General features: G+C 44.3%; 1 protein-coding gene across 4 annotated transcripts; it reads left to right on the top strand.

Annotated features, from left to right (window-relative positions):
• The first annotated feature begins 1350 nt into the window (after positions 1-1350).
• On the top strand, positions 1351-27178 carry LOC124129470 (hyaluronidase A-like). Of its 4 annotated transcripts, none has more exons than XM_048394446.1 (5): positions 1351-1734; positions 20724-20971; positions 23041-23184; positions 24608-24809; positions 25987-27178. In XM_048394446.1, exons 1-5 carry the CDS (start codon positions 1417-1419, stop codon positions 26398-26400), a joined length of 1326 nt encoding a protein of 441 aa, XP_048250403.1. In that variant the 5' UTR covers positions 1351-1416; the 3' UTR covers positions 26401-27178. The 4 variants fall into 4 exon arrangements, with proteins under 4 accessions (XP_048250403.1, XP_048250402.1, XP_048250401.1 ...); XM_048394445.1 differs by lacking the exon at positions 20724-20971 and adding an exon at positions 2975-3222; XM_048394444.1 differs by lacking the exons at positions 20724-20971; positions 23041-23184; positions 24608-24809; positions 25987-27178 and adding exons at positions 2975-3222; positions 6029-6172; positions 7155-7356; positions 9748-12092.
• Positions 27179-27835: the final 657 nt, after the last annotated feature.

Genomic DNA, 27835 nt, shown 5'->3' with positions numbered 1-27835 from the left:
GCAATATTCCAGCGTTATGACGGCGGTCTGTAAAATTAATGATCGAGTCCGGATCAGTGATTAACATCATGTGCATCGATCCACGCAATTGGGATACGATGACATGCATCAACCAAGTCAGCGAGCCTGACCACCCGATCCCGTTAGTCGCCTCTTACGACAAGCATTGTCGCCTTTCACGGCAAGCATGGGTTACTGAAGACCTATTCTACTCCGGATCTTCACGGGTCACGTACATATGTAGACGACTGTTCGTAATGTTACGTCATGCATCTTTAATGACGATTAAATACGACTCAGATGTGGGCCACCTCCCTTGGCCATTTACTGTGTAAAATTATTCTAAATTATGGCGTCTCTCAGGTGCCAGTGTAAGCCTTGCAGGACAATGTAATGAATATTTTACGCGCGCTTTGAATGCAGTATCTCTGCTGGTTGTACGTGATCGAGTTACACGTGTTATAATTTGTGTTAGTTGTGTAGCATCAGTCGTAGTGATAGTTGTAGTGATGGTGGTTGTAGTTGAAGTAGTGGTATTTGTAGTGATGGTGGTAGTAGTGGTATTTGTTTGTCTGTTTGTCGTTTAACGCCGCACTCATCAATATTCTAGCTATATGACGGCGGTCTGTAAATAATCGACTGTGGACCAGACAATCCAGTGATTGACATCATGAGCATCGATCCACGCAATTGGGATCGATGACATGCATCAACCAAGTCAGCGAGCCTGACCACCCGATCCCGTTAGTCGCCTTTTACGGCAAGCATGGGTTGCTGAATACCTATTCTACCCCGGATCTACACTTGTATTTGTAATGATGGTGGTTGTAGTAGTAGTGGTAGTTGTAGCAGTAGCTGTGGTGGTGATGGTAGTAGTAGTAGTAGTAGTAGTAGTAGTAGTAGCAGTAGCAGTAGTAGTAGTAGTAGCAGAGGTAGTGGTAGCAGCAGCAGTAGTGGTAGCAGTAGTCGCAATAGTAGTAGTAGTAGTAGTAGTTCTAGTAGTAGAAGTAATAGTAGTAGAAGTAATAGTAGCAGTAGTAGTATTAGTATTAGTAGTAGTAGTAGTAGTAGTAGTAGAACTAGTAACATTAGCAACAGCACCAGCAGAAGTAGTAGTAGTAGTAGTAGTAGTAGTAGTAGTAGTAGTAGTAGTAGTAGTAGTAGTAGTTACAAGAAGAATTTAGATCTTCTGATCTACTGAGCACAAACAAGCAACTGACCTGTGTGATAAATGAAGGTGTTGACGTGTACAACCACATCACATGATTGCCAGTCTCAGCAACCGTCCCCCTCAACGGCGAAACGAATGAAGCGCTGCGAGTTGTTTGTTTACAATGGTCATGTGACTCACGAGGTCACATGATCGGTGCAGGAAGCAGGAAGTTGTAAACAGCAACGGGCGGTAACGAGAAGACAATGTTGGTGTTATTCTGCCTTGTAGCTGTCCTTATATGTCTGACCTCTCCCCCAACTCTCGCGAGAAGTCCGAGGGATGCTGCCAAAGGATGCACAGCACCCTACACGCTGCCAAATCTGCCTTTTTTCGTCGTGTGGAATGTTCCTTCTGGTGGTTGTGACTCGCACGGGACTATTTTAAACTTGACAGCCTATCGAATCGTTACAAACAAGAATGATCAATTCTTTGGAGAAAACATGGTTATATTTTACGGATATGGCGACTGGCCTTTCTATGGGGGTAAGAACCACACCCCCTCAAATGGGGGTATCCCGCAGGTGAGTTTAGGAGATAATTGCCTCGCTTAATGGTGCGTATCAAGATATTTTATGAGCGCTTTGCTGACTTTAAGAGTCATAGTTATGCTTTGTTTGTTGTTTAACGTCACAGCCAGCGATATTCCAGCGATATTCCAGCTATATGACGGCGGTCTGGAAATAATCAAGTCTAGGCCAGGCAGACCAGTGATTGTTAAAAAGTTCAGACTGCACCATATTATGTTAGGGCACGATGGCATGCAATCAAACAATTTTTTAAGTCACTGAGTCCAACACCCGATTCTTTTGGTCACCTCAAACAAGCATAGGTTGCTTTGGACCAATTAGAACCCAGAATCCACACTGGGCCAAGGTCACAATAGTTGCTCACTAAGTGTTCACATGCAGTGTGAATTCATCAACCACAGACACGGTGTGAACGTCGATCTGCTTACTAACTTATGCTCTCAATAGAAGTTAAAGAACACCCGATTTTTTCATATTACTATAGTTAATCCGTCATGGCGGTCTAACATGGGTCTCGACGAATACTACTTTGGCGAAACGGGGGCACGGGTGGCCCAGTTGTCTAAGGCGCCGCGATTCGCTGTGCAGAGTTGTGTCCCTTGGGCACGCCAGAAACCTATGATTGTGGGTTCGAATCCCGGTTCGCCCCAATTATGTTTCTAGGTTTGTCAGCACCATACCCGTGCTCGTGGGTTTTCCCCGAAGTGGTAAACGTCTGAGACCTGAATTACTTCGGGCTTTCCTCCCACATTAAGCTGACACGCTGCGATATAACTGGAATACTGTTAAAAGCGGTGTTAAACCTAACTCACTCACTCACATGGTGTTGACAAATTAACCAAGGGACGTAATCTGATATTCCTGTCGATCATGTAAGGGACGCAACTCTTCACAGAGCAATGCACTTTTCAGACCTGGTGACACAGCTTCAGAAACTCTAGCACTATTTCTCTTTCCGCCATTTCCTTTGAAATTCTGTTATTCTGTTATATTTTTGTGAACGCCGCTCCGAAATAAACTCCGTGCTCAATGAAATATACTTTACATATTATATACGTCGTACTCAGGTCAGACAGTCAGACAGTCAACAACTGTCTGCCACGAAGTATGCCCCATGTAGTGGGTGCAGATCAGAATATCCCTGTACCCTACGCTTGTCATAACAACCTAACACAATGGGGGGAAAGCAAACAAACAATTACTAGATTTGCTGTAAGGGTGTGGTTTATTTCAGGAAGGAAACTTATCCGAACACTTCCGGAAGGCTGCAGCTGTAACGAACCAGTATCTCCCCGACCCCAACTTTAACGGGTTGGCAGTCATCGACTTCGAATCCTGGAGACCACACCTACCGCTGAATTTTGGCAGTTTGGGAATTTATAAGACAAAGTCAGTCGACCTGGTAAAAAAACAACATCCTACCTGGACAAATACGACTCAGATCATGGAGGAGGCAACTCGACAGTTCGACATCGCTGCACGGTAAGTGTCAAGGGTCCCCTAATACATGGGAGGGCTTCTTTGACGCAGCTGCGCTTCACAGCTGCGTCCTGTCCGGACCTTCTGATCGAGGGTTTGAATCCCACATTCAGAATCAGACTGCTCCATGCGTGAGCGTTTCACCAAACAAGTAAACAGTTCATATGTCGTCCTTTCGAGTTTATTAAGTTTACGATGGACATCTAAGAGTTGAAAGAGCATTCATACATGGAACTTTTTTTAATAACAACATCCTGACTGGGATGGGTGATGGGGCCTTGGGATGCCGACAGGGATGGGTGACGGGGCCTTGGGATGGTGACTGGGATGGGTGACGGGGGCCTTGGAATGGTGACTGGGATCGGTGACGGGGGCCTTGTGATGGTGACTGGGATGGGTGACGGGGGCCTTGGGATGGTGACTGGGATTGGTGACGGGAGCCTTGGGATGCCGACTGGGATGGGTGACGGGGCCCTTGGGATGGTGACTGGTATGGGTGATTGGGCCTTGGGATGGGTGACGGGGCCTTGGGATGGTGACTGGGCTGGGTGACGGGGCCCTGGGATGCCGACTGGGATGGGTGACGGGGGCCTTGGGATGCCGACTGGGATCGGTGACGGGGGCCTTGGGATGGTGACTGGGATGGGTGACGGGGCCCTGGGATGCCGACTGGGATGGGTGACGGGGGCCTTGGGATGGTGACTGGGATGGGTGATGGGGACCTTGAGATGGTGACTGGTATGGGTGATTGGGCCTTGGGATGGGTGACGGGGCCTTGGGATGGTGACTGGGATGGGTGACGGGGCCCTGGGATGCCGACTGGGATGGGTGACGGGGGCCTTGGGATGGTGACTGGGATGGGTGATGGGGACCTTGAGATGGTGACTGGTATGGGTGATTGGGCCTTGGGATGGGTGACGGGGCCTTGGGATGGTGACTGGGCTGGGTGACGGGGGCCTTGGGATGGTGACTGGGATGGGTGACGGGGGCCTTGGGATGGTGACTGGGATCAGTGACGGGGCCTTGTGATGGTGACTGGTATGGGTGATTTGGCCTTGGTATGCTGACTGGGATGGGTGATGGGGCCTTGGGATGGTGCCTGGGACCGGTGACGGGGGCCTTGGGATGGTGACTTGGATGGGTGATGGGGACCTTGAGATGGTGACTGGTATGGGTGATTGGGCCTTGGGATGGGTGACGGGGCCTTGGAATGGTGACTGGGATCGGTGACGGGGGCCTTGGGATGGTGACTGGGATGGGTGATGGGGCCTTGGTATGCTGACTGGGATGGGTGACGGGGCCCTGGGATGGTGACTGGGCTGGGTGACGGGGGCCTTGGGATGGTGACTGGGATGGGTGACGGGGGCCTTGGGATGGTGACTGGGATCGGTGACGGGGGCCTTGGGATGGTGACTGGGATGGGTGACGGGGCCTTGGGATGATGACTGGGATGGGTGACGGGGCCCTGGGAAGCCGACTGGGATCGGTGACGGGGGCCTTGGGATGGTGACTGGAATAGGTGACGGGGCATTGGGATGGTGACTGGGATTGGTGACCGGGCCCTTGGGATGGTGACTGGGATCGGTGACGGGGCCCTTGGGATGGTGACTGGGGTGGTTTGACGGGGGCCTTGGGATGGTGACTGGGATTGGTGACGGGGCCCTTGGGATGGTGACTGGGATTGGTGACGGGGGCCTTGGGATGGTGACTGGGATTGGTGACGGGGGCCTTGGGATGGTGACTGGGATGGGTGACGGGGATCTTGGGATCGTGACTGGGATGGGTGACGGGGCCTTGGGATCGTGACTGGGATGGGTGATGGGGCATTGGGATGATGACTCGGATGGGTGACGGGGGCCTTGGGATGTTGACTGGGATGGGTGATTGGGTCTTGGTATGCCGACTGGGATGGGTGATGGGGGCCTTGGAATGGTGACTTGGATCGGTGACGGGGGCCTTGGTATGCCGACTGGGATGGGTGATGGGGGCCTTGGAATGGTGACTTGGATCGGTGACGGGGGCCTTGGTATGCCGACTGGGATGGGTGATGGGGGCCTTGGAATGGTGACTGGGATGGGTGACGGGGGCCTTGGGATGGTGACTGAGATGGGTGACGGGGGCCTTGGGATGGTGACTGGGATCGGTGACGGGGGCCTTGGGATGGTGACTGGGGTCGGTGACGGGGGCCTTGGGATGGTGACTGGGATCGGTGATTGGGCCTTGGTATACTGACTGGGATGGGTGACGGGGCCTTGGGATGGTGACTGGGATTGGTGACGGGGCCCTGGGATGCCGACTGGGATGGGTGATGGGGCCTTGGGATGGGTGACGTGTCCTTGGGATGGTGACTTGGATGGGTGACGGGGCCCTGGGATGCCGACTGGGATGGGTGACGGGGCCTTGGGATGGTGACGTATGGGTGACGGGGCCTTGGGATGGTGACGTATGGGTGACGGGGCATTGGGATCGTGACTTGGATGGGTGACGTGTCCTTGGGATGGTGACGGGGATGGGTGTCGGGGGCCTTCGGATGCCGACTTGGATTGGTCATGGGGCAGGTTAAGGCTTGGGATGCTTTGCTGGGTTCGCTTGGTTTTCCAAATATTGTTTATCGAATATTGTTTTCTAAACCAGATAGGATAGCCATTGAAGTTTGTGAACGTATGTGTAGTAATTGTAGAAATGATATTATTGCTCAAAACATATCCTACGACCAAATTCAAGACAGGACACTTACATCTAATTCGTCATAATGCTTGCCTTAGTTTTTTAATTCGATATGCTTGAAACACATGAGTAAAATTCACAGGAACTTCCTGCAAGGAACTCTTGAACTGGGCAGACAACTCCGCCCGAATGCCCACTGGGGTTACTATGGTTACCCGCGATGCTGGGGGTCGTCAACAACCAATGAATGCCAAGTTCCTGGAACATGGAATACGAATGATAAATAGTAAGTTGCCAAAGTAGCGCCTTTGAATATTTGACATATATTGGCAGTACACTAAGCTGAAATCCTTATCACTTCAATATGGCCTTAAGTTTGTTTCAAGAATTGCAACCGAAAGTAAAAATCGTATAAAAATAAGAATAAATTATTAAGTTTTGAGTGCAAATCTTAATACTCGAAAACAGAATCAGAAATATGAAAATCAATTCAAGTTATCATTTATAGGATCAGACCCAAGACCAACCGAACACACACAACACACGCAACACACGCAACACACAACACACGCAACACACAACACACGCAACACACAACACACAGACACAGAGTAAATCAAAATGACGATGTTACGGTTAATTTGATGTAGCAGTTAAGTAAAGCTAAAATAGAGGGGTGCACGGGTGGCCCAGTCGTCTAAGGCGCCGCGATACCCTGTGCAGAGTTGCGTCCCTTCGGTTAGCCAGAAACCTATGATTGTGGGTTCGAAGCTCGGTTCTCCCCGATTTTGTTTCTAGGTTTGTCAGCACCAAACTCGTGGGTTTCACCGAAGTGGTCAACGTCTGAGACCTGCATCACTGCGGGCTTTCCTCCCACATAAAGCTGACACGCCGTGATATAACTGAAATACTGTTAAAAGCGGCGTTAAACCCAACTCACTCACTCACTCACTACAAGTTATGTATATTTAGTGATACTGAGCATTTAGTATATAATAATGATGTAATTTGTTGATCCTCCAACTTACTCACTAAAATAGAGGGCATCCTTGTTCTCATTGATGATGTTATTTATTTGCCTTTCCATCTTGTACGTTGTGAATTTCCGAAGACGAAGTAATCACTGTGGTCTTGGGAAGATTAAGATAATATTTTTTCTGTGTTCATAAACTGTACGCAGTTTCCTCTAGGAACTCTGTAAGCATTACATTTTCTCTTCATCACTGTGTAAGATATATACAGAGTGGATACATAACTTTGCCTTGCAGCATGGGGTGGCTGTTCTCAACCAACACAGGCCTTTTCCCCCGGATTTACACCAATCGGAACACACCAATACACAGCCGCTACCTGTACGTGAGACAGACGGTGAACGAGACGCTCCGAGTGCAGGTGAAATGGGCTGGGCTCAATACTCCAATCATGCCGTACACCCTGAGTCAAGACAACGGAACAGATTTCTTCCAGAAGGTCAGTTCCGTGAACGTCACACGTTCACGGAGTAATAGTGGTACTCTTAGAATCAGGCACAGTGTGGTTAGGGGGCCACAGGTGGCCCAGTCGTCTAAAGCGCCGCGATTCGCTATGCAGAGTTGCGTCCCAACGGCACGCCAGAAACCTATGATTGTGGGTTCGAATCCCGGTCCGCCCCAATTATGTTTCTAGGTTTGTCAGCACCATACCCGTGCTCGTGGGTTTCACCGAGGTGGTAAACGTCTGAGACCTGCATCACTTCGGGCTTTCCTCACACATTAAGCTGACTCGCCGTGATATAACTGGAATAATGTTAAAAGCGGCGTTAAACCCAACTCACTCACTCACAGTGTGCTTACATGTCAGTCGTGGTCAGGATGAGAACCACGCGACCATTATCAGTTAAGGGGTGGCCAGGGAGGATCAAGTATATTGGACAAATTGGAAGGTGCACCTCTGTAATTGCAGAATGTTTGAAGAACTTATTATGGTTAAAGCATGAAGCCAGTTTCTGGTTTCACCCGCTGTTGTATGGCTAGAATATTGCTAAAAATGTCATGGAGTTGTTTAAGTAAATAACTCGACCAAGAGTCCAATCAATAGTTTGGCTGTCAAATATCAAGGATCAAATTGTTTATTCAAAGATTAACCGAGGAGTATTTCTCTGCTTCCCCCTCGTTGTGATTCCCAGATGGAGTTGGTCCCCAGTAACCTATTCTTGTTAAAGGCAACAAAAAGGTTGGGTGGTTGGTTTGTTGTTTTTACTACACTCAGCAATATTCAAGCTTTATGTAATGGGGCAGTCTGTAAATAATCGAGTCTGGATCAGACAATCCAGTGATTGATATCATGAGCATCAATCCACACAGTTGGGATCGATGACATGCATCAACCAAGTCAGCGAGCCTGACCAACCGATCCCGGTCGCCTCTTACGACAAGTATAGGTGCCTTTTACGACAAGCATGGCAAAAAGGATTGGGTGTGTCAAGTATTAGTTGTTTTACATAATATCAAGCACTGACTTACTGGCCGCCCTGATATTCGATGGAAGTGGTATTAACCAGACAGGATATAACATTGAGACCAATGACCGGTCCAGAATCGATTATTTACAGGTCACTTATATATACTAGTACATTTGCTGACTGTCTGCAATCAATTCATCTTCCTGAGGCAAGGGAGTTAACTGACTATAAAAGTCCAGTTTCAACCCTTGCTGAACTAGGCTGGAATTATGGAGTTCTATTTTGGCTGGACTAACGAGTCTATGCATAGTCCAAATCAAAATCGCCTAGCGAAATCAACATCTGGTTCATAAACTGCTGTTCAGATTTCGGTCGATTGCAGGATTTGCAAAGCATGTGTACCTTCGATCAATGTGCTCACGTGATTTGATGTACTTCGCGAAGTTAGAACCTTTTTATTACAATATAGATCAAGATTATTGATCAGATCGTCTTCACTGGGCGCCGCCATTTTGTTTGATGAAGTGATATCAGAGGTGGAATCTAATTGGTCAACAGGAGGGATATAGAAGGGACATAACTCGTAATAGCCACTGGTGGCGCTACGATCGAACCCCGAAATGACTTTTACAGTCAGTTAACTCCCTTGTCTCGGAAAGATGCCATCAATTCAGCAAATAGTTTATTCTGATTGGTCAATCAAAGGTATCAAATCACAAAAATCACCTCTGATTGAATCAACTGATTTGGCGGCCGCATCAACACGGAAAATAATTGTAAAACAAAATGCATCTTTCTCAGTCATTGTCTGTGTGTGAAATTTCAAATGTTTGATTAACGCTGCAGAGCTCCAGATAAGCTTTTGGTGTTGTGGGTATTTTACTCATGCATTTTAAAATCATTGGGTATCAGTAATTCTATCTGGGTATTCAAATTTCTGTTACCCACTAGTTTTTACACATGTTGGTATTTAAGTTAAATATTTAATAACACTATTCATCTAGTCCCGGCAAACTGGTGTCGTGTGGGTTCGAGAGCTTTATAGGACTCAAACATACTACGATACTTCCACAAGAAAGTGTGATGGCAAATGATCATGATGTAACTGTCATCGTGGAGTTTGGCAAGCTTGACGGAATGTCCGTTTATAATTTCAAAATAAGTTGCTGATTTGCTAATCGAATACGCAGGGTTACTTCACAATATTTTGATGATACCCACAAGTTTTATTTTTGTAGGGAATCTGTAATGTTCGTTGCGTATTTGATACGCTTGGATTTTATTTTACTGCGTATTTCTGCATTTTTGATGCGTATTTTACGCAGATACGCAGCTTATCTGGAGCTCTGGACGCTGTAAGATCTGCAGGTAGCCAAGCATGTTTATCTCCTAATTAACTCACTCACTCACTCTGCTTCCAGGATGACCTCAAGGTAGCCATCGAGGAACCAGCCGCTATGGGGGCTTCCGGCGTGGTCATCTGGGGAAGTCATAATTTCTTCCACACGAAGGATGAATGTCTCAAGATGCAGGACGACATCAACAACGTCCTCGGCCCCTTCGTCAAGAACCTCACCGACTTCACCCAGGCATGTGCCAACGAGCTCTGCAACAACCACGGCCGCTGTATCAGGAAGGACTTCGAGGCCTCCACCCAGAACTTCCTCCGTCTGTACGAGAAGGAGGCATGCGTGAGACCGAGGGAGGAGTACGAGGATATCGGGGGCAGGAGGAGGGGGTTGTTCGGGGGGAGGTACCCCACACTGAAGAAGTACGACTATTATGTGTGCAGGTGTCTGCCCGGGTGGTCGGGTGAATATTGCAACAAGAATTAAGAGGGGTGGATAAATACGTCATATCAAGATACATTCGAAACTTGAGGGTTTGGAAATGCACTTGCTTAATAGTATTTGTTTATTGCTACTAATGTGACATTTTATTAACCCTGTCTTGTGCAGTTATGGACATATGTGTTTTGCATATCTCCTTGCCCGTTTTTGCTGTTTTGCGTCCCGTTCATTTATTTACAGTTACTGGATACAATGCATATCTGTGGAAGCCATGATCTAACTGATATGATGTATGTTCAAAGCCGCATTCAACCACATATCTGTGTGCATCATATAGAATACAAAAATGGAAATCCATCTATATCTATCTGCATATGAAAGACCTTTGCCGGATTCAAGTATCCTTTAGAGACAATCATGAGTGTTCAGGTGTAGTTTTAGTCCCACCCCTGTGTAAAAGACAACCATGTACTGATGTGAGTTTGCACAGAAAGAGTGTTAGTTAAATGTGTCTCAAGGTCATTTCACCTTCCGCGATTATCCAGAGTATTACATCAGATGAGTGGGAATTTCTGATGACAATAAGGGGCAGAGGGATAGCCAAGTGGTTAAAGCGTTCGCTCGTCACGGCGCTGGCCCGGGTTCGAATCCCCACATGGGTACAATGTGTGAAGCCCATATCTGGTGTCACCTGCTGTGGTATTGCTGGAATAAGTCCCGTAAAACCATACTCGCTCGCTCTGATGACAATGTGGAAACTGAACACCTTTTTATCATGTTTTATAAGAGTGACGGTGGGGTAGCCTTGTGGTTAAAGCGTTCGCTCGCCGTGCTGAAGACCCGGGTTCGATTCCCCACATGAGTACATTGTGTGAAGCTCATTTCTGGTGTCCCTAGCTATTATACACATTCCCCCACATGGGTACAATGTGTAAAGTCAATTTATGGTGTCTCCTGCCGTCATAAAGCCGGGATGTTGCTAAAACGGCGTAAAACAAACTCACTCATTCAGTGCATGTATTTATAGCACCACAGACAGTTTGCGGTAGATTTTGAATCTCAGGGTGTTGAAACGTGAAAGATCTGTGACTTGGATGACGCCTGTGATATAGCCTCTTCACACCACATTAACAGAGCGGACATGTATCGTCACGGCAGTGACCTTTTGCTTCCTCACACTACTCACACAAACGCGTTTGTATTACACTTTCTATTTTTTAACAATGACATATTTTTGATATTGCTATTTGCATATTCTTATCGTACAACATGTGATTATGATGTTTTATTGAAATGTTACTAATGTTTTGAAATACGCACCTTCCACAGTCGACAGGCAAACTAGAGCAAGAATTAAAATCGAACACTCAATAAAAGAAGTATTGGGATGGGTGCATATTTGAGGGTTTAGACATGCACTGTGTCAGTGGCTTGTTGCGAAACTTTGCGATCAACACTTGCTTAATATTGTGTATTGCTACTTAAGTGATATTTTATTATTTATTTATTTTATATATTATTGTCTTGTGCAGCTAATGGACATAACTGTGGAAGCCATGATCTAACTGACGTGATGTTAGAAGCAGCATTCAACCACATATCTGTGTGCAACATGTCGAATACAAAATATGAAATCCATCTATATCAGCATGCATTATGCAGAAAGAGTATTAATGAAATATGTCTTTGCCATGACCATTTAAGCCTCTGTGGTTATCTAGAGTGTTATGTCAAATAAAAGCGAACATTCCTTTCCATTTACACTAGAAATCTCTCTAAAACGAGAGAGAGGTGACATTTACTTGATATTATGTATGTGTGCGTATGTGCAATAGGCAACCTTGGCAATATCACCGTCTCTGTTCATATATATAGAGAGAGAAAGATATATATAAATGTGCACATTTACATGAATTTATACTGTGTGTAAATGTTCCCTGTCTCCTCTGTGACACAATAAAAAACAACTTTTTTTATCTTTTCTTACCTTTTGCTTCAATACCAGTGCATCTGCCCCCGGCTGTTCTGTTGGGTCAGACCGCCTCCGTGGTCTAGTGGTAGAGCGTCCGCCCGGAGAGCGGAAGGTCCAGGGTTCGATCCCCGGCCGCGTCATACCAAAAGACGTTAAAATATGGTACTTGTTGTTATCCTGTCTGACGCTCGGCATTAAGGGGCTAAAACAAGGACTGGTCGGCTGGGGTCAGTATACTGTGTCTGAGTGGGGTATTCATGTTAAACTGCGGCATGGTATCTCAGTGAGCTAGCACTATAAATCGGCACAAGTCCGGACTAGTACAGCCACACACACACACGCGCGCACACGGACACGTGCATGCACATCACTATATGAGTACAATAATCTTAAACCCCATTTCACCATCGGTGTTGGGTAAACCAGTAGATGCTACATCCAACCAAGGAAAACTTACAGCGTCTGTCGCCATCAAAACTCTGGTGCCGAGAGCTGTATCTTCATCCACAAGCAGTTTATTGTTCAAATTTTAATTGTTTGACACAATAGTAAACTGCCCGACAAATGAAACACATGTTGGTTAATATATTAGACATTAGATTGATTCGATACACTAACGAATTCGAACATACTGTTATGTTGTGTGAACCGAAACTCATTAACACGTCACATGTAACATCATAGATTCATGGGGGGCACGGGTGGCCATGTCGTCCAAGGCGCCGCGATTCGCTGTGCAGATGTGCGTCCTTTGGGCACGCCAGAAACCTATGATTGTGGGTTCGAATCCCGATTCGCCCCAATTATGTTTCTAGGTTTGTCAGCACCATACCCGTGCTCGTGGGTTTCACCGAAGTGGTAAACGTCTGAGACCTGCATCACTTCGGGCTTTCCTCCAACATTAAGCTGACTCGCCGTGATATAACTGGAATACTGTTAAAAGCGGCGTTAAACCCAACTCACTCACTCACTCATTTCAAACACATATGGCGGCCAGGTATTCTGGGAGATTCCTAGTTATATTGTTATGTGGCAGTAGAGATTGCAGTAAGTTACAATAACCTGGGACAATTTGTACAACATTGACATAAGCTCTTGTTGTTTTTTATTAAAAATAAATCACCCGATCCCGTAAGTCGCCTCTTGCGACAAGCATAGTCGCTTTTTACGACGAGAATGGTTTGCTGAAGACCTATTGTACCCGGATCTTCACGGGTCTGTCGGTAGGCATTTTGAATTCATTATTTGTACAACTATAGGTTACAAAATGCAGATTTGCGTCAGCGGTCCTTGTTTTAGCCCCTTAAATGCCGAGCGCCAGACAGGGTAACAACAAGTACCATCTTTTAACGTATTTTGGTATGACGCGGCCGGGGATCAAACCCCGGACCTTCCGTTCTACCACTAGACCACGGAGGCGGTCAGACAAACGAATACAAAGATAGTGGGCTTCGAGTACCAAGCACAAAAATATCATGGATAAGAAGTACTTACACTAAAAACACAAATCTCAAACATCTAATTGACATATTTATTCGCAATTACACCTTGCACCCAACAGAGATGGAAATCCCTTTTGGAAAGATGTTTATGAATCTTCATTAATACAAACAGAATGTAGAGATATCCGCTCATAATATATATGGACAAATGATAATATCAAAATAGAAAATAAGGCAAATTAATATAAGCATTATTTAAAAGCAAATGTTGTATTTGTTAACGATTGTCTGAAATACGACGGTACGTTTTTGTTATGATAAATTCACTGATCTGTATCAACAAAAAATCAAACGCAGGTTTGATTTCAGCAATATGCACATACCAAATCGATATCTTTTGAAAAACGAGTAGAATTGCCCTTTTTTCCTCAAAATTTAGAGATACTATTTTAAGGAAGATAAAGGATGCAATATATTTTATTCAAATTTACAAAAAACAAAATCGCAGTGAAACAAAAAGGGAAAATGAAATTTATTCCGAAATAACTGATGATTTATGGAAAAAAAATAATTAAGTCAACTACGGTTATAACGAACTCAAAAGGACCACTAATTCTAATTCGTTTTAACCGTAGTTCGTTATAAGCATATGTACAACATATACACACAAAATGGACGGCACCAAGAAACTGTTCGTTATATCCGGAAGTTCGTTATAAGCGTGTTCGGTATAAACGTAGTTTACTGTACATTGCTTTTTTAAACCGATAGCACCAAACTAAAATGGTTGCAATACCGAGTGGCCCATAGAATTCTCACAGCTAATAAAGACTTATACATCTATAAACTAAACCCATCACCAGTATGTACTTTTTGTGATGTTGAAGTTGAATCTATCATCCATCAGATCTGTTATTTGAATGTACCCATGTACCATAAAGGCACAGCTTGATGAAATGAATAGAAAATCTTACGGGCACAAAACTTGAAATAAATAAGCAAAATGTCATATTTGGATTAAACGAAATACAAAATGAAGTCCTAAACTTGATTTTAATTCGCACTAAGTTATACATCTACTAAAGCAAAGCTTACCGATATATGAATGGTCTCAAGACTATGTTAACAAATTCTTATCATTTCAACAAATTCACTGCCTGTGCAGAATGCAAATACGGACGGTTTATGACCCTCTGGCCTTCATGTCACAATCTGTGTACATAGATAAGAGACCCGTGAAGATTCCCGGATAGTATAGGTCTTCAACAACCCATGCTTGCCGTAAAAGGTGACTATGCTTGTCGTAATGGGTGGTCAGGCTCGCTGACTTGGTTGATACATGTCATCGATCCCAATTGTGTGGATCGATGCTCATGATGTCAATCACTTGGTTGTCTGGTCCAGACTCGATTATTTACAGACCGCAGTCATATAGCTGGAATATTGCTGAGTGCGGCGTAAAACAACAAACCAAACAAAACCAAAAAATAGATAAGATTTATCCTATGTCCAATGTTCACGCTAATAATATGTTCATAACGTAATTATATTGTCCATCAATTTTTCTCTTTGAAATGTGACAATACACATGAGTATACCTGTACCCTCAAAAAGAAATAGACCTCTGAAGAGCCGGGGTAGAATAGATCTTTAGCAACCCATGCTTGCCGTAAAAGGCGACTATGCTGGTCGTAAGAGGCGACTAACGGGATCGGGTGGTCAGACTCGCTGATTTGGTGAATGCATGTCATCGTATCCCAATTGCGTGGATTGATGCTCATGATATCAATCACTGGATTGTCTGCTCCAGACTTGATTATTTACAGACCGTCGTCCTAAAGTTGGAATATTGCGCTGGATGAGGCGTTAAACAACAACAACAACAACAACAACAACAACAACAACAACAAAAGAAAGAAAGAAAGTGATAAAAGAAAAAACAATGTGTGAAAGCCCATTTCTGGTGTCCCAACAACAACACGGTGATGTGGGTCAGCTCACGAAACTATTCATCGGCACACGTGGCGGGCCATCAGTGGTATAAGCCGTCCCCATCTGAAGCTCGTGGAGCTACGAGTTGTTTGTTTACAATGGTCATGTGACTCGCGAGGTCACATGATCGGTGCAGGAAGCAGGAAGTTGTAAACAGCAACGGGCGGTAACGAGAAGACAATGTTGGTGTTATTCTGCCTTGTAGCTGTCCTTATATGTCTGACCTCTCCCCCAACTCTCGCGAGAAGTCCGAGGGATGCTGCTAAAGGATGCACAGCACCCTACATGCTGCCAAATCTGCCTTTTTTCGTCGTGTGGAATGTACCTTCCGGTGGTTGTGACTCGCACGGGACTATTTTAAACTTGACAGCCTATCGAATCGTTACAAACAAGAATGATCAATTCTTTGGAGAAAACATGGTTATATTTTACGGATTTGGCGACTGGCCAATCTACAGGGGCAACACGTCCTCAAATGGGGGTATCCCGCAGGTGAGTGAACTGTCAATAGCCTCGCTTACTGGTGCGTGTCAAGATATTTTATGAGCGCTTTACTGATTTTAGTTTCCTTTAGACGCCGCACTCAGCAATATTCCAAATGTATGACGGCGGTCTATAAATAATGGAATCAGGCAAACTAGTGAGTGATATAATGAACAAGTTTAGAGCCCCGTTCCGTTCCCTTAGTGTATGGCGACACGCAATCACCTGAGTCCACCATATCTAATAAAGTCCGTACTGCAAAATGGTACCGATGAAATGCGAAGTAGACATAAATCCGAAAGAGACGATTCGTCTTAAACTGCTTCAAAACTATTTCCTTGTCCTTACCAACTCGTCACCATAATTTCAGACATTGTCATGAAGGGTAGAAAAAGTTGTTTAACAAACTCTCACTGTTGGTGTTTTAGGGCTGTTGTTACAAGGGGCGGTCGGGTAGCCTAGTGGTTAAAGTGTTCGCTCGTCACGCCGACAACCGGGTTCGATTCCCGACATGTGTACAATGTGTGAAGCCCATTTCTGTTGTCCCCCGCCGTGATATTGTTGGAATATTGTTAAAAGCGGCGTAAAACCATACTCACTCACTCTGTTGTTATAATGGGTTGTTACAATGGAGGGGTCGGTAAAATATGATACAGTCTAATTAAGACCAATCTCCCCAGCCCACACTTTTATGATTAAATATCAGTCCCATATATACTCAACAACAAAAGTTCCTGTGACACCAATATTTAAGTGTATTTTTCAAACAAGTAAAGTTTGGTTTTCAATTTTGTAGTACATGTATGGAATCAAGTCACCAAAAGTGGCTATGTCCTCGAAGGGGGTGAACGTAGTGTAAAATTATTGTCCCCCTGTATGTAAGACCACTTCTTTCAAAGTATGTTTATTTCTGCCCTTTTTTAATCGTAGTATATATATTTGTTTAATCTGGCTAAATTTGTCATTAATCGCCAACAGCGGAAGGGATGATGTAAATCCGGCTGGGGTCCATGCAGGTAGCAAAAGTACTGTAAGTCCCCATGGACCCCCCTAGCATGGTGATCTACCTTCAGTGGCTGGCGACCTATAGCCCTTTTTTATATTGTACCGTTATATATAGTGACATCTTTTTTATAGTTGTATGCTAGTTTTAAATATTAATCTGTGATGTTCTAGTAATTTTACTGTCCATCGACGACAGGTTTTAATTTAGTTAAAATATATGTATTAAAAAGTATAATTTCTCGTCACGATATTGCTTGAAATATTGCTGATGTGACGTAAAGCTTTAACTCACTCACTCACTCACTCAAGTCACCAAAACGAATCTGCTACAGAAAAGCATGCATTCCATGCAAAAGTTGACTTTTATGCAAGCCCTATGCATTTCACTACCCAAGCATGGGTATAAACACATGCGCGTTAACGGGGTTCCATATGCATTAATGTGCATCGTGCTGACAAGCACCACTCAGAGAAACAACAAAATTACGCAATATTTCATCATTACGAAATGACACGCCTGTCCGAAAATGAGCGTCTGCGAGCCATTGGTATGCTTGAAGCAGGATCGAGTCAACTTGATGTTGCAAGACAATTTAACGTCCACAGAAGCACCATTTGGTGTTTATGGCAACGCTGGCAACAGGCGAATGCAGTCAGAGACCATCCTCGGAGTGGCAGACCACGCGTAACCAATAATCGACAAGACAACTGGATTCGAACAACACACCTACGAAATCGATTCCAGCCAGCAACAGTGACTGCAAGAAGCATCCCTGGCCTTCGACGAATATCTTCACAAACCGTACATCGTCGCCTCAGATGTGCAGGGATTGTCGCCAGAAGACCCATTTTGACAGGAAACCACCTTCAAGCACGTCTACAGTGGTGCAGACAGCGTCTACGCTGGACGGCCATGCAGTGGGGACAAGTTCTATTCACTGACGAGTCTCGTTTTCACCTCAGCCACAGCGATGGGCGGATTCGAGTGTACCGACGTCGAGGTGAACGTTACGTCAATCATTGTGTCATGGAAGAAGATCGGTTCGGGGGCGGCAGCGTTATGGTATGGGGTGGGATTACAGCATGACAGAGGACCCGTTTGATAGTGGTAGAGGGAAATCTCAATGGACAGCGCTAGCGCGACGAGATCATCGGCCCTTTTGTTCTATCGTTTTTGCGTCATCATGGCCCAGGCATTACCTTTCAACATGACAACGCCCGGCCCCATATTGCTCGACTTGTTCAGGATTCTCTTCAACAAAACTACGTCATCCCCTGGCCGGCTCGCTCCCCTGATCTCTCACCAATCGGACACATGTGGGATGAGATGGATCGGCGCCTCCGACGTCAACCACGTGTTCCACAGACACTCCAGGAACTTCGAAGCATGCTCCAGCAGATATGGACAGATATCCCACAGGACTTTCTGCGACGCCTGGTCCATTCCATGAGACGAAGATGTGTTGCTTGCATCGCAACCAGCGGTGGACACACACGCTGTTGATTTGTAAATTGACATTTTGGCATGTTCATGTTTTTTATGAAATCACGCATTTTCGGAAGTCAGTATGTCAAATTAAACCATTTGAACGCTTACAGGAGTCTTTTATCTGTTGCAAACTGAAATTGTTTCAGATTTGGTAAAAAAAACATAACTTTGCATTAAATCCTTATTCAATGTCACGGGAACTTTTGTTGTTCAGTACTTTAAGACGTATTGTATTTTTTATTATAGATCGTGAGTGTGAATGTTGTATGCAAATATTTGAACATGAAATGAAATGACACGCGTCAGACATACACTTGTGGACACAACGTGACATCTCCTGTATCCTGGGTTCTCAGGAAACGTTCTCTTCAGTGAGTGAGTGAATTATGTTCAGTGCGTGAGTAAATATGTCTGAAAATAACGCCGCTACGTGACAGTTTGTTGAGGGGGGAGGTGGCTAGCGCGTGACGGGACGTTTACGACTTTTGTGAAACCTGGTGGTATGGTCTTTACAAACCAGAGGACGTAATCGAGCGAATGACAATAGGCCATTTATATTTCGCTAGATTTCCGCACCACACAGAGTGAGTGAGTGAGTGAGTATGGTTTAACGCCGCTTTTAGCAATATTCCAGCAATATCACGGCGGGGGACACCAGAAATTGGATTCACACATTTTACCCATGTCGGGAATCGAACCCGGGTCTTCGGCGTGACGAGCGAACGCTTTAACCACTAGGCTACCCGCCCACCCCGCACCACACAAAGACATGCTCAATGCACTACACTATTATCACCGCGGTCACTGGATCAGTGTGCTCTCGTTTTAATTCTCAGCTCCCTAGGGAGTATACAACCTAAGCTGCCAGTGTTGTTTGTTTGTTGTTTAACGCCGCACTCAGCAATATCCCAGCGTTATGACGGCGGTCTGTAAATAATCGAGTCTGGACCAGACAATCCAGCGATTGTCATGACGAGCATTGATCCACGCAATTGGGAAACGATGACATGCATCAACCAAGTCAGCGAGCCTGACCACCCGATCCCGTTAGTCGCCTCTTACGACAAGCATAGTCGCCTTTTACGGCAAGCATGGGTTACTGAGGACCTATTCTACCCCGGATCTTCACGGCCCGTGAGTGACTAGAAGATGGACTAGTGTTCCAAGAATGAAACACTTTCCGCTATGTCCTTTCTGTTCTGTACGGTGTATCTTTTGGAGGACGCCGCTCCCAGTTAGATTCCGTGATCAATGAAATATACTTGCATTTTGCGGCTGGTCGTAAGAGGCGACTAATGGGATCGGGTGGTCAGGCACGCTGACTTGGTTGATGCATGTCATCGTATCCCAATTCCGTGGATCGATGCTGACGCATCATGCCAATCACTGGATTGTCTGGTCCAAACTCGGTTATTTACAGACCGCCGACATATCGCTGGAATGCGGCGTTAAACAACAAACAAACGCAGTCCTCAGTTCAGACAGTCAGTCGTTGAATTTTAACTAAAATGAGGTATTGGGTGACCTTGGCAAATTGTACTTTCCCGAGGCAAGGGAGCTTACTGACTACAAAATTTCGCAGTTTCACCCTTACCGAACTAGGCTGGAATTGTTGAGATATATTTTGACTGGACTAACGAGTCTATGCATAGTCCAATCAAAATCGCGTAACGAAATCGACAACCGGTTAGTAAACCGCCTTGCAAATTTCGGTCGATTGCAGGATTTGATTGGCTTGTGTATCGTCAACTCGGCGTAAATAGATATTTTCCAATCTGATCATGTTTTAATCAAGATGCTAACGTGATTTGCTGCACTTCGCGAGGTAAGACCCGTTTTATCACAATATAGGTATGGATTTTAGGTCAGGTCATCTTAACTGGCCGCCGCTATTTTGGTTGAAGTAAATACAAGTGATATGAGAGGTAGCATCTGATTGGTCAATAGGAGGGGCATAGAAGGGACATAACTCGTAATAGCCACTAGTGTTGCTACAATCGAGCCCAAAAATTCCAGCCTATTTCGACAAGGGTGTAAACTGGACTTTTACAGTCAATTAACTCCCTTGCCTCGAGAAGATGGGAAAATTGTTGGTCATGGTATCAACCACTGGTTTGCCTGCCCCGGATTTGATTATTTACAGGCAGTAACTGCTGACAGCAGCGTCAGACAAACACAAGTAAAACAATTCCTCACTTTGTGGTTAAGATGTGATTTGTTTCAGGAAGGAAACTTATCCGAACACTTCCGGAAGGCTACAGCTGTGACGAACCAGAACATCCCCGACCCCAACTTTAACGGGTTGGCAGTCATCGACTTCGAGTCCTGGAGACCACACCTACCGCTGAATTTTGACAGTTTGAGAATTTACCAGACAAAGTCAGTCGACCTGGTCAAAAAACAACATCCTACCTGGACAAATACGACTCAGATCATGGAGGAGGCAACTCGACAGTTCGACATCGCTGCGCGGTAAGTATCAAGGGTTCTTTGTCCACTGGGGAAAGTCCTGCAGTGGTCGAGGGGACGGCAATTTGTAGTCAAATCAGACATTACTTATCGTGCTTCGAATCCAACATGCGCCCTCAGTGTGAGCGTGAGGCTGTCAGCTCCACGCCCATCCTCGTGTGTTTCACCAAAGGGGTAACCGCTTCCGACGTAGGTCTTTTCAGCTATATTAAGTTGTCACTCACTCACTCACTCACTCACTCACTCACTCACTCTCTCTAAGATCCCTGAACCGCAGGTACCAGAGCATCCTCCTGAAAATTGAATGGACCTATTAAGTACTGAGTATTAAGAGAAATCTATTGAAGAAACTTTTATAACATGTTGCATAGTCTTACAAATTACTTATTAAGACGCACACGAAAGAGTCAAATACGATTTCATAGTTACCTAAAAAGCTAATCCCACAACCAGCGCGTATTCATATTGAAAGCCTAGCTAGAGGCCCAGCTGTAGCTGTGACGTCATAGTGGAACGATGTCCGCCATTTTGTTTCGTTTACAGTTCATTGCATGACAATGAAGTGATTTTCTGTTATTCTCGGTGTATTTAAGACGCAAAAATTGGATATTGTGTGGGCGTGGAGTTTGTACTATTTTATCAAAACAAAAGTACCAAGTGTCATTACTTGAAGTTTCCCAGCGAAAATGCCTAATAAGCGAGGAAAAAGTTTTGGATAAAGCGATTCAGCGAGGAGGGAAATTGAAACCGACTGGACACACCGTTTTGTGTTTCTTGAATTTTGAGGTATCTGCCTTTGAGAGACATCCACACAAACTAAACGAACTTGGTTACGAAAATACATTTATTATTCATTGTTACATATAATCCATAAGTGACTACCCTCGTATAACAATTATAAAGGATCATACACATTGATCAGATTACATGTTGAGGTTGTATATTTTGCACAGTTTTGGTGTACTTAAATTAACATATTCAGTTCATGGTCATGCGTACTTGACCCTTGTCTGACTACAGGAAAGGTCTCTCATATTTTATTAACAAAACATGCAGGATGAACTTGGCTTCCCGATAATGTTAAAATTAAGTCAAGTACACAGGCCGTTGCTATCAGATATCGCTGAATGTCCGCATCATCATTGATGAAGTGACCGTTGTATAATTATGTATGTAGACAAACTGACAACTGTTTCTGTATATAGAGAATTCAAAGTTGCCTTACACTGTTGTCTCGTGACGTGATATGACCGCAGGGCATATATGAGTTTAATGAACCCCCATATGTTTGTCCTCGTAGGTAATAATGGTATTTTTTTATCCACGTGGGGCAAACATATCGGGGTTCATAAAAACATATGGGCCCTAGGGTAACACGAGACAACGGTATTGTTTACGTCATCTGGACGGCATTGTTGACGTCATTCGAATCTTATTTTGACGTGAGTCGGTATGACGTCACGCTAGAAACGACGTCATAGCAGAAGATTGTTCGATAAATTGAGGTCCCACTGCTGTTGCGACTAAACACTAAAATTAGTCTCTGTATGTAGACATCTTCGGTAATAAATACATTTGTGTTCTATGTGTGTGACGTTCGTGCCTAAAATTCCGGAATTTTGACACTAGTGTCGTAAACATAGTATGACACGAACACGCCTAAAATATCCTCTATGTATTTAATTAACCAAAAGCTGTAGAAACAAAGAAAACATTAAATTCCCATTTCGAACTCATGAAACCGAGTATAATAAAGGATTATTGATCACTTCCCATCCTACGACCTAATTCAATCACCAAGTTGTGACAATACAGTAAACTACGGTTATGACGAACACGCTTATAACGAACTGACGGATATAACGAACTTTTTGGTCCCGACTACTTGTTGTAGTCATGCTGTATCTGTACTTATAACGAACTACGGTTATAACGAACTCAAATAAGTAGTCCCTTTGAGTTCGTTATAACCGTAGTTTACTGTACCTCTAAATCGCGATATTACTTGCCTAGGTGCATTCTATATATTTCTGAATTTACCTAAAGTTGAAACACTTGAGTAAACTTCACAGGAACTTCATGCAAGGATCCCTGCAACTGGGCAGACAACTCCGTCCGAACGCCTACTGGGGTTACTATGGTTACCCGCGATGCTGGGGACCGTCAACAACCAATGAATGCCCAGTTCCTGGAACATGGAATACGAATGATAAATAGTAAGTTCCTAAAGCAGTGCCATTTACCATCCGCCATTATCCAGTGTATCATATCACCATCCTGTTATGTTATATACCCTGGACCCACTCACCACCATAGATTCGTTCCGGAAGTTACGTCACCATTTCCACATCTCTTATCTCTAACCTAGCACAGAGACCATATACCTCGGTATCTGGTCTCTGCCTAGGACAAACATTCTGTCGCTCATGGACTTCCGGTCAACAACCAATCAAAATGCCTCTTCTGAATACGTTCGGCAAAGCTGAACATATGAAAATGCGGACTCGTACAAGCGAGGTCACGGTCATCTTCCCAAGGCAAGGGAGTTAACTGTCGTGGAAACTGGAATTTTAAAGTGAGTTAAAGGGCAAGTTCACACGGAAATGAACCTAATTTTCTTGTACTTTTTCCACAATAAAAGTGTTAACCTAGAAGTGTCATAGACAAAAATATAAAAATATCACAATTAATCAACATATGTTTTGCATTAAAACGATTTATATTTTTCACATTTACCAAGTGTTCTAATTCCATAACAAAAACACCATGGCTTATGCCCCTTGCAATATGACGTCATTGGTGCCAATTGATAATCATTATGACGTCATCATGCTTTGTTAGAGCCGCTTCACGTGGTGTAGGTACAGGTGTGTGATTCAAGCGTCTCAGATGCCAGCCAGCATAGTGTTATGCTGAGTCACCACTGCGCCGGAGTGTGTCGTAGGCCATGTTGTTTTACCGAAAACTTGTACTTGATATCTTTTGCGTTCAGAATAGACAGGGACCCAGTTGAATTGGCACCAATTACGTCATAATCCAAGGGAGATAACTCAGGCCTGTTTAGCTCGAAAAACGAAGGCCTCATAACGGCATATCATTTTCACACTATTGTGAGCTTCCTACTTTCACTGTGAAAAAAATGAGTGTATATTTTCAAACACAGATACTAACTAATTCTAAAATTGCGTTTTGTTTAGAAAAAGAAAGAAAGTAATTTTTGCGTGTACACTTCCCCTTTAACTCCCTTGCCTCGGGAAGATGTGTCTCGGTATGTTTAAATAGAAGACTGTTTTTTCATGAATTGTCAGCTGGAAAAAATGTTATCCTGAGTAGAAACATGGTAGGTGTGTGTGTGTGTGTGTGTGTGTGTGGGGGGGGGGGGGGGGGGGGGGTGTCCTTAGCTTCAAGACAAGCTATCTGAGACGTATACAACAAGACAATGGGTCTAGGGTATATTGCATACTAGAGTGGTGATATAACATTCTGGATTATCGAGTATGGCCACTGACATAGTTTTCGCATTAAATCGTATTACTCAATCTGTGATCCTGGATCCTTAGGTAATGTTTTTCGCCTTGTGTAGGTTAAGAAAATCCTTTTGGTGTTTTCTGAAAAGGTGAACATAACTTTGCCTTGCAGCATGGGGTGGCTGTTCTCAACCAACACAGGCCTCTTCCCCCGGATTTACACCAATCGGAAGACACCAATACACAGCCGCTACCTGTACGTGAGACAGACGGTGAACGAGACGCTCCGAGTGCAGGTGAAATGGGCGGGGCTCAATACTCCAATCATGCCGTACACCCTGAGTCAAGACAACGGATCAGATTTCTTCCAGAAGGTTAGTTCCGTGAACAACGTCACACGTTCACGGAGTAATAGTGGTACTCTTAGAATCAGGCACAGTGTGTTACATGTCAGTTCGTGGTCAGAATAAGTGAGTGAGTGAGTATGGTTTTACGCCACTTTTAGCAATATTCCAGCAATATCACGGCGGGGGACACCAGAAATGGGCGTAACACATTGTACCCATGCTGTGCAGAGTTGCGTCCCTTGGGTACGCCAAAAACCTATGATTGTGGGTTCGAATACCGGTTCGCCCCGATTATGTTTCTAGGTTTGTCAGCACAATGCCCGTGCTCGTGGGTTTCATCGAAGTGGTTAACGTCTGAGACCTGCATCACTTCGGCCTTTCCTCCTACATTAAATAATTGTAAATAATCGAGTCTGTATCAAATAATCCAGTGATTCACATCATAAGCATCGATCAAAGGCAATTGGGATACGATGACATGCATCAACCTAGTCAGCGAGCCTGACCACCCGATCCCGTTAGTCGCCTCTTACGATAAGCATAGTCGCCTTTTACGGAGAGTATGAGCTGCTGAAGACCTATTCTACCCCGGATCTTCACGGGTCATGCACCCTACGGACACCTATCCGCTATGTGTGTTTGATGCTACTGATAAAGCCGCACGCGACAGCATCACTATTTAAAAAAACAAAGCTCAAAATAAGCAAGACAGTGACCCCGCTTTTGTATGGTTTAATATGATTATGCCTTGAAATTGAATATCAAAGCGATGCACAAACGTCGAAAATTGGACATCAATATCGAAAAAAGTATTCGAAAATAGAAGTTCCATCATAGCGTTTTACAACCTCATCAGTGACATCCGTCGGAGTCACATTTCAGCACCTTGTATTTTTTATCTTCTTTGGAAATTTCATTTACTTACGAAACCATATAATTCGAGCCTTTGAGTGGGAAAGCAAGCCCCCAAATCCCGTTTTTTTAACGAGGTGACAAAAATGACGTCTGAAAAACGTTACTAGGGAATAAGCTCGTTCACATCCCTTACCAAAATGGCGGATGGTGTCCGGTATTCTGCATTCTTGCCTAAATTAATAATATCAGCCATTGTTTTTTCTGGTCCAACATTGATAGATAGACCACTCATATATTTGCCGACTGAGGCGCTAAAAATCATTCACTCACTCACTCACTCTGCTTCCAGGATGACCTCAAGGTAGCCATCGAGGAACCAGCCGCTATGGGGGCTTCCGGCGTGGTCATCTGGGGAAGTTCCGGGTTCTTCCACACGAAGGATGAATGCCACAAGATGCAGGACGACATCAACAACGTCCTCGGCCCCTTCATCAAGAACCTCACCGACTTCACCCAGGCATGTGCCAACGAGCTCTGCAACAACCACGGCCGCTGTATCAGGAAGGACTTCGAGGCCTCCACCCAGAACTTCCTCCGTCTGTACGAGAAGGAGGCATGCGTGAGACCGAGGGAGGAGTACGAGGATATCGGGGGCAGGAGGAGGGGCTTGTTCGGGGGGAGGTACCCCACACTGAAGAAGTACGACTATTATGTGTGCAGGTGTCTGCCCGGGTGGTCGGGTGAATATTGCAACAAGAATTAAGAGGGGTGGATAAATAAGTCACATCGAGATTATGCGACATTTGGGGGATTGTAAATGCACTGTACAGACAATACTCTTTGATGTGTATTGTTGTGATACTTTGTGGTCAACACTTGCTTATAATATTTCATATTGCTACGAGGGGCGGTGGGGTAGCCTACTGGATAAAGCGTTGTTTCGTCACGGCGAAGACCCGGGTTCGATTCCCCACATGGGTACAATGTGTGAAGCCCATTTCTTGTGCCCCCCGCCGTGATATTGCTGGAATATTGCTAAAAGCGGCGCAAAACAATACTCACTCACTATTGCCATAAAAAAATTCATCATATCACGTGCACCAGTTTTACAAATATATACACAATTCGATATATTGTCGCATATTTATTTTCCGTTTTCACTATTTTGCGTCCATTGTTTTTTTAACATGATACAATACATATCCGTGGACGCCGTCCTACAATAGCGACTGCCGTTCACTCGTTCACTCGTATGTATGTGAGGCGCATTTTTGCAGAAACCCCTGAAGGATTTCCTGGTGGGTAGCCTTGAAACGTTCTGTATTAACAATACAACAATTGAACTAATTCTCTAGGGACCACCAACCTCTAATTGCATGTTTATGACTCCCTGATCAGAAGACTACCATGTACTGATTTAGGTATCACGTGAAAGAGTATTCAGTATTCAACCTTGGCCATTTAACAAACCCTATAACATCCATAGAGATCGTTATACTCGCATACAGTGCATTAGGGTTAGAAATAACCGAGTTCATAAATAGAGGATTCATCACGAGTGTTTTTTAATATGGGAAATATCAACCGAGTCTTAGTTAATCGGTATTTACCGATTAATACCGATTAACGGGACGAGGTTGATATTTCCCATATTAAAAAACACGAGTGATGAATTCTATTTATCATTTTCAAATTTTTGCTTCCAAATTAAGGAATAATTGCATTAAACATTAACATCAGCAACTTGTCGAAATCTTACGTATAGATCGTGCGTAGTGATACATGTTTTCCATAGCCATGTAAACCAAAATAAACAATTCGCTGAGAAAAAAAGTTCCTCGGATTATTTTAAACAAAATACTTGAACAGACTTTTGCAGAATAATTGAAACTTTAATAACGGTAACAACAACGATTCTGTGTAATCTGATTATATCTCTTGTGTAACTTCACTTATAATATATAGTTTCAAATCAAACCGCTCCCTCTTCCGGTTATCTAATTTGCATATCTAATTTGCATACTTATGTCATTGGGGTATGACATACATGTTTTTATGTCATAAGCTTATGTCATGGATTAAATGCTTAAGTTAAATGATAAAAAAACATGTGCACCAATGCAAATATCACTTCAAGCGCTCCAGTGTGTTCGAATCGAATCTTATTATGACGTAAGAACGGAATGACGTCACACTAG

The sequence above is a fragment of the Haliotis rufescens genome, unplaced genomic scaffold, assembly GCF_023055435.1.
Source record: "Haliotis rufescens isolate VD_foot unplaced genomic scaffold, xgHalRufe1.0.p SCAF_13, whole genome shotgun sequence".
In the NCBI taxonomy this organism is placed as follows: Eukaryota; Metazoa; Mollusca; class Gastropoda; order Lepetellida; family Haliotidae; genus Haliotis; species Haliotis rufescens.
The sequence above is the reverse complement of the archived record's forward strand: the minus strand, read 5'-3'. Positions and strand labels throughout refer to the sequence as shown.

Bases quoted from the DNA above. Each gene is read 5' to 3' on its own strand.
- LOC124129470 (XM_048394446.1), top strand. From the start codon at position 1,417: ATGTTGGTGTTATTCTGCCTTGTAGCTGTCCTTATATGTCTGACCTCT. The intron at 1,735-20,723 runs GTGAGTTTAGGA...GATTTGTTTCAG, and splicing joins CAAATGGGGGTATCCCGCAG to GAAGGAAACTTATCCGAACA. The intron at 23,185-24,607 runs GTAAGTTCCTAA...TTTGCCTTGCAG, and splicing joins TGGAATACGAATGATAAATA to CATGGGGTGGCTGTTCTCAA.